Here is an 8,129-nt window from a genome sequence, read left to right as displayed (position 1 = left end):
AGGAATCATTTATTATATAATTTTTTTCTCATTAATAATATAAGTAAAGTAATCGCCTATTTTTTCAGGCGGGGCTTAACGTCCAACTACCAATTAGGTATCGTGGACGGAGGCGACTAGCAAACATACTTTACTGTAAATTTCTTTTATTAACCATTAAATAAAATCCAAAGCCTAAGACCGGGAATCGAACCCAGTACCACAATACATATTAGCGTCGCAGGTCTCGCCTCTAACCCGCTCGGCTACCGTGGCGCCTCATAATTAATAATAATATATCTGTATAATTTTTATATCTTCCGTCATAATAACTTTTTTTTTGCGTACCCCCAAACAATCTTTCGCGTACCCCAGGTTGGGAACCGCTGTTCTAATCAAAAAATGTGGAATATACTAAAATTTTCAACATTGAGAAATACATTGTTTGAATTAAGTTAGCTTAAATAATTAAAATAAATTTCGTTTGAATTATTATTATGAAATGATTTAAGGCACGTCAACATCTGAGGTTATTGGCACCCGAAGCTTTTTTTTTTTTAGTGCACGGCCGGCCTCCGGACAGGGTTATCTCATTACAGACAACGCTTTTCGTCACCGGACAGTGAGCCGTAAGAAGCTTCTGGGAAGAGAAAATCTAAGGGTCAGCATCTGGATTCGAACCTGAGACCTCCGCGTTGGAATACAATACGCTAAGCGCATAGCTAATCGCTTCCCTTTGAGTTATTATTGTTTATTTGAAGTTCACAATTCTCAAAAATAAAATGCAATCAGTGAATTTGATGTAAGAAGTCTTCATGACTGGATCAACTATAGTAGAGAACCTGGCAACACTCTCGCTGGATGATCACGAGGCCAACAACGTTTTAATGTGCTTGGAGCATGATCTGGAATCGCTGTGGAGTCAGGATTTTGAAAGGAAGACAGTCAAAGAATTTTCTATATTTAGATTTTGATTCTACAGTTACGAAAGAGAACTTGAGGTCGTTATTTCTGGAGGGTAGAGTTAAAGACATAAAATGGAGAATCAAATGATAAAAGTATTTTTGGATTGAAAGGTTAGGATTTTATGTGAATTTGAGTGTTTGGTTGCATCCTACAGATCTAAGTCCATAAATCCCCATCGGTTTGATTACGCTGTTGTATATTAAGCTGTTAGTGTTCTAGTGGACGCCAGAAAAATTTGTTCTATCGTTCAGAATTATTAAAATATTTATGGTTTAATTAGGAAACCATGGTTTATGCTTTCATTCAAGAAGTTTACGCCACTGTTATAGGACCGTTTTGGGCTTTTAGTTTTTATTCTACAACCTTTTTATAAATGGTTTAGGAATCTGACAGAAACAAAATGAACATCACATCTTAATTTGAAACTAATGTATACATATATGACTGAATGGTGTGGGTAAAGCAGTGTATGAGTGCAAGTATACGGTGTGGTGTGTATAGTTGTACCATTGTGGTGGTAGCTGAATGTAGGAGGAGGTTATGAAAGGGTATTCATTAATTAGTGAACTAATTGACAATTTTATAGCAGGAGAAAGAGCGAATGGACGAGTGATGGCCCGTTATTACAGAAATTAGTGCCGCTATTGGCTGGCTGGCTGGCGTTCACAGACTACCCCGTGGTAACTCCCCGGGTGGACGGACGGCCGTTCACACAGAGTCCCGGGGACCTCCGCCGCCGTTCCAGAGGATTGCGTGTTTGTATTGCGCTGCACTCTCACTCTGTATCCTTCACTTCACTAGCCAGTGCATTGTATTTGTGCAAGTCTATGTGCATGTGGTAAATCAAGACTGTTTCCCCCCCCCCTGTGCCTACTGATATACAAACATGAGCCCACACATGTACGAACTGGACTGGGCAACCTCCTGCCTGCTGTATATCATCATTCACTTTAATTATTCTGCCCACCACACGTGTATATCAGTTATACACTACGTATATGTTCCTACGACTATATTGGCCCCGAGCAAAACCCTCTAAAAAACTCTGATAATCTAGTAAATCAACTGAATTTTAAAAAAAGTAATTTTTAATTTAAATATTCTCTGAGTAAACGTCAAATATATTTACCCATTATTTTGTTATTATTAACATCAAGAAGGTAAAATCCCCGGTAACACAGACGCTGACCTAGCTGCCAATGAGGCCGCTCATATGGCGGTAACCATGGAAAGAACCATGCCAGTAGACGTGGCGAAGCAGATTAAAAGACACATGTATGAATCCTGGCAGAATGATTGGTCCTTGGTGATGTAAATAAAAACTTGTAAAATGTATATTATAACTGTATATAATTAAATTGTATATAGGTATGGATGTAATATATAGTGTGAATGAATCAGCTTTAAAAATGGGGTTCCGTAAGTGTGGTTTTGTTAGTAAAAGGTTGTGTATGAAGATGGCAAATGCACTGCCACAGAACTGCAAAAAGCATGATAACCACTAGGTTCAAAAAAAAAGAAGTAAAATGAAGGATCTAATGATTAATGTTGAGTAAAATGATTTCTCCAACTATTGATGTCTTGGAACTGCAGATGAAGGCAATTAGAGGGCAATCACTTGTTGTGGGTATTCAAGAAACAAAGGACGAATTAGTATCAGAAAGGGAAGAAATTTTGGAAGTAAATGTAGAAGGTGTAAATAAATGGTTGCATTCTAATATTTATGCACCAGGAAGATGCAGGATATGTGCGAAGTCGTCAGACTCAATTATTTATCTATTTAATTAGCTTATTTTGAAAATTATAATGTAAGAGTGCTCTTTAAATTTTGCTTTTTAATTATATTTTATTCCCAACTTTGGAACTTCTAAAGGTTGGGCAGAATGAATTTTCTCCTTATATAGAACAGATATACCTCAGCATCCAAATACCATCCTTTCCACCTTTGCTGATGATACTGCAATCTGGTTCTCTTACCGCTACAAGGGCCCTTACAACGCACTTAATCACTTACCGGATTGGCCTAATAAATGGCGAATCTAAACTAACGTTACGAAATCAAAATGTATAGAATTTACTCTAAGACGAAAAATTCTACCCCCCCCCCCCCCATCATCTTGAACCAAACTTCGATACAAACTGTGGACAAAGTACGCTACCTTGGACTGTACCTAGTCCATAGGTTGACACGGAATCCCCCAGAATAGACTGAAAGGACAAGAAACTAACCAACGCTACAAACTTCTCGCTAGACTACTTACAAACGTTCGAAACTTAACCTACAAAACAAAAGACTTTTATACCTTCTGCACCTATTTGGTCATACGACATCTAAGTATGGGAATCGACTAACCGTTCCAACGATCTGCGCATCCAGACATTACAGTCAAAAATACTTCGAAAACTACTTAACACTCCATTCTATATTTCTAACCTGACCATCCATAATGATCTCAAAATCCCTTTCGTCAAAGATCTGGCGAAAACTCGTATTCTCAAATTTCATTCCTCTAAAGCAACCCATCTTCTTCTTCCGCAATACCAGGTGATCCGCCAAAATGATTGAAGAGAAGATGGCCCTCCGTTTCTACTCTAATCGTGAGAGTAGTAAATTATATTTTCACAATAATGGTGTGACACCACTCGGTGCCTTCACAGATCCATATTCCTGATATTGTTTTATCTTACACCAATTTGCTTTTTGCAACAGTTGTTGCAGTTGTAAAATTTCAATAAAGATTTTTAAAAAACTGAAAATTCTATAATAAAAGTAAATATTTAATCAATGATAGATATTACTCATATCAGATGAGTATATATTTATAAAAAAAATGTTCATTTTAAATAAACATGTGCACTATGATAAGTAAAATGTGAGTATAATTAATTTAATTTATTTTTAATTAACGAAATTTCCAGTGCAGCAACTACAAGAAACAAAAATGGCAAACACTGTCTCTACGTGGTAGGTAATTTAATAATATTTATGACTTATTGCTAGCTAGACAGTTAAGAGACCATCAAGTTTGATGGTTTTTATTAAAATGTTTATTTAATAAAGCCCTAATAATAGCGATATTAAATTTTATAATGTGAGTTCAAAATTGGTAGCTTTCAAATCTCTTCCTACCAAAAATGAGCCCCAGTCTGAACCTCTGTACTCTCAATATGATTTAAAAAATTAAATAAAATAGACAAGAAATTACAGTGATAAAGGTAAATCTACTTTGAAGCACTTGAGCTCTTATACAACTTGTTTTGAAGCCAAAATTCATGTTATCTTGAACAATACGAAAAAAAATATATACATATTATATAATTTCAAACTTGTCTTATTGACTCTTAATAGATTTTTATTTAAATTGTTGATATACCGATTTATAAAGAACCTCTATTACCAATATCATTTATTTTCTATACTTAAAAAAAAGAAGGTTGTAGTACTGTTATAGAATTCTCCAAAGGATTTTGGATTGTAAACTTTGGATTAGGTTAAGTTTTCAATACTTAGCGGAACCTTACATCTCTAGTTAACATTTTTAATTAAAAAATTCGATCTCTGCTGTTAATTACCAAAAACAAGGTATTTTCTTTTCAAGTTATAAGCATTTCTTTTCAATATTTTTTATTTATTAAATAATTCATATTGATTTCTACCCACAGGTGTTCTGTTTTGTTTCTTATTTTTCATCGTCAAATTTCTGACTCATTAGAAACATATACTTTTCCCATCATCTTATCTAAAAACATGCATTTTCATGAGGAAAATACTCTTTGCTTTACTATTTCACTGAATCTACCTCTCAAATTCGCTTTCCGCAATTCAATTGTCGCTTCTGAAAGAATATCACGTTTTTAAGGTTTTTAATTTTGTAAAATTCGTTAATCACTTACAATTAGAAAAACATTTGAAATATTTTCGAATCCAGGGACATCAAAACATATCGTTTTGATTAAAATTTGGTTTCAAGTAACTGCGACTATTGAAAAAGAAAATTACATATCCTTTTTCCTTAAAGCAAAAAGTGTTTTTCTTGCAATACTAATTTATTGAAAATTAATTTTCGTTTACATTCAAAACAACCGATAAATTGATCAAATTTTCTAGTGAAAATCAAAAAAATGTGATTGGAAATATTGCTGTGGCTACATGCAGAATATGTTATGACGAAGTGTCCGAACAAGATTTAATAAAACCATGTAAATGTACTGGTTCTATAGCCAATGTGCATAAAGAATGTTTAGATATGTGGATTGATAGGAAATGTATACCCACTTGTGAAATCTGTCATGCCAGTTATCCGCCAACTGTAAATTACAAGTAAATAAACAAATTTCAGAATGTGTGTTGTTTTGTGTAGACATTTTTTTTAGCACAAATTGTTGTTAACTAACCTGTTGAAATTGTTTACAGATGGTGGAAAGTTTGGAATCATCCATGGATTACTTTTGCTACAACCAAAGAATCATTATATTTATATTTGTCAGCTTTTATAAATCTGGCTAGGGCAGGAATCATTTTGGGCAGTGATGTAAGTGTTATTCGAATTTTGTAGATTATTATTTTTTTGTTTTTTATTTTAAATAACATTCACCTTACTTTAACTATTAACTTACTTTAATTATTGCTTTATTTTGCCCACCATTTTCCTTACGGTCAGCATTTTGTACAAAACCTATTACACATTAATAAACCCTTTGAAGGAATAGACTCAGTTACTTCTCTGCTGAAGTCATGTCACACCAGCGGTGTGAATCCTAGACTGTCAAGACGAACTATCATTTCAGATATCTCTATCCTTCTCAATAAAAAATGGGGAACCATTTTCATTTCCCATGCCAAAGAATTGTTGATGGAATGGTGTATACTTAATAACTATTGCCGTAGAATGATTCAAGGAGATAACCTATATAAACCAAGAGGAAATCTTTGAGTTCTAGACTAGGAAAGGCTAGTGAAAATTAAGATAGATTTGAATATAATATTGAATTATACCAGTCACTTAACTGTCAAAAACCGAGATAATTATAATATGAGGGATTAACTATAATTTAACCAGTTAAGCGTGGAATTTAGGTTAAAAAAAAAAAACAGTTTGCGGAATTAAAACCACGACAATGACGTGGTGTACACTTCGAACGCAGGGCAAAACAACTAAAAGTTTAAAACGTCATAATAGTCACTGCAAGCGACTTTTTCTGCAATCTCTGGGGCTTGAGATTACAGAGCATTCTGTGCATTTAAAAATCTTGCACCGCTTCATGTATGCATTGCTCTAAGGGACGCAAGAGCTTTTACAAGGAAGAAAAGAGTTTTGAATTCTGTGCAAAATGAAATCATGCTCGTACTGAGGTCTGAATCTCTATCTAAGGTAAAAACGGCAATGCACAAGGGTTGAAAGTTTGGGTTCCGCCGTTTAAACTTCACAATTCATCTGTGTCAGTCAATGAGGCTCATTCTCCTATATATTCATGAGGAAACAGGGGGTTCCACAGAACAGTATTCATGGGTTGATACTCCAAATCACATACATTGTCGGTATGGCAAGTATAAGTGGCCTTCAGTCTTTGCTGCAAAGATCCCTCGTCAAACCAGCAATTCTTCATACTTCGCATTCAATAAAACCATTTTCATAATTACATATACGTACCATTCATCAAATACCTCATTTCAGCTCGTTACTAAAAACAAAAAATTCATCCTCATCTCTTGATCATCTAAATCCTCTAATTTGCCCCAAAGACTCTTCTTTAACCCTTAGGAATGACCCTATTCTCCCGGTTGAAGCGGTACCCATTTATCCTCTGCATAAAGAGTCATTAAATAAAGCCAACAATTGGACCATTGGGTAAGGTTTTCTCCCGTCTCTTTTGTTCAAACAACTTACTTAAGCAGAAGATTTGCTCTTGAAGATTTAAATTTCAAATAAATCAATAAATATGAGTGGCAAGGGTTGTAACGCTAGTTTTCAAGCTTAAAGTTGACCCGAATAAGTCTACATTATTTTCCTTCTTCCTTTAACACCACCAATTCTTCTAACCTTAATTTAAAGTTAAACTTAGCTTTTCAAGTTCTTCAGCAACTTCAAAAACATTTCTTATAAAAATAAAAAAATATTGTTTATTATTGAAAGAATTTTTATGAACGCAATTGACGAGCCCAAGTTTCAGAGAAACTTTTGAAGATTCTGAATTACTCAGTAGCCTACTTTGTAATGCTTTACTTCAACCGATTCCCTTCCAGCACTCTATTCTTAAGCAACTCATGTATTCGTAATAACTCAGCCTAGAATTTTGAGTAGCTAAGGTTTTGATTTATTAAGAACGCTTTCAATGCTCTTACATTCAGATTATATCTAGACCATGTTTATGCTTCTGATACCATAAAACGTAACGCCTTCCTTTAAATACTTGTCAGGATATTTGGGTTAGGCTTAACATTCTTTTAACCCATTTTGTTAGTTATGGTGGGTGCTTCAAGAAGTGTGGTCACTGGCACTTGGACAGTGAACATCAATGGGCAATTGGAAACATAAATCAGTAAAGACTAACTAAACTAGACTCGAACCTAGACCTCTGTGTACTAGCCCAACGGGCTGCCATGTGCTATTCACACTTATTTTCAATTATAAAATAATTAAATATGATAAAAATGAATAAGAATTTTAAACAATGTTTACAGGTTTGGATAATGATCTTGATGACTGCAATGTTTATGGTTATACTGATTAGTACAATGATGTTAATAATTTTAATCATAAATTTCAATCGTTTCATTGCTTGGAAACTGAGTCACCTTAATTCATTTAGAATAGGCCGTTTTCAAAACTACTGCAATTTAAATAAAAATTCATCCACACTAACAACCTGAATTTAATCCAGACAATCTGAAAATAAAATGAAATCAATCAATCAATAATACAAACTTAATTCCGATGAATAAATTTTTTTTCGTTAAAAGAAATTGAGTTTAATTTTATAAGAATGATTTTATAGACAATATGTTTAAGAATTTGCAAATGAATCTGATTTTGTTAAGATGGGAACTGATTATAATTAAATAGGGCTTTAATAAGTAATATTTTTCTTAAAGTATTAACAGGTGACATGTAAGAAACATTCATCGTTCTAGTCTAAATGTGTTGATCGCTTTTGAAATGTGGTGATAGAAGCAAAAATGATTT

At 33.9% G+C, this 8,129-nt stretch overlaps 1 protein-coding gene across 1 annotated transcript; it reads left to right on the top strand.

Moving 5' to 3' along the window:
• Nucleotides 1-3,752: 3,752 nt before the first annotated feature.
• On the top strand, nucleotides 3,753-7,909 carry LOC141454327 (uncharacterized). The gene is made up of 4 exons (XM_074128437.1): nucleotides 3,753-3,910; nucleotides 5,054-5,266; nucleotides 5,360-5,477; nucleotides 7,628-7,909. The coding sequence occupies exons 1-4, from the start codon at nucleotides 3,888-3,890 to the stop codon at nucleotides 7,814-7,816; spliced, it is 543 nt and encodes a 180-aa protein (XP_073984538.1). The 5' UTR covers nucleotides 3,753-3,887; the 3' UTR covers nucleotides 7,817-7,909.
• The last annotated feature ends 220 nt before the right edge of the window (nucleotides 7,910-8,129 follow it).

The sequence above is a fragment of the Rhodnius prolixus genome, unplaced genomic scaffold (genome assembly GCF_049639745.1).
Source record: "Rhodnius prolixus isolate KJV_2025 unplaced genomic scaffold, Rpr scaffold_9, whole genome shotgun sequence".
Classification (NCBI taxonomy): Eukaryota; Metazoa; Arthropoda; class Insecta; order Hemiptera; family Reduviidae; genus Rhodnius; species Rhodnius prolixus.
Note: the sequence above shows the minus strand (reverse complement) of the source record. Positions and strands in the feature narration are given on the sequence as shown.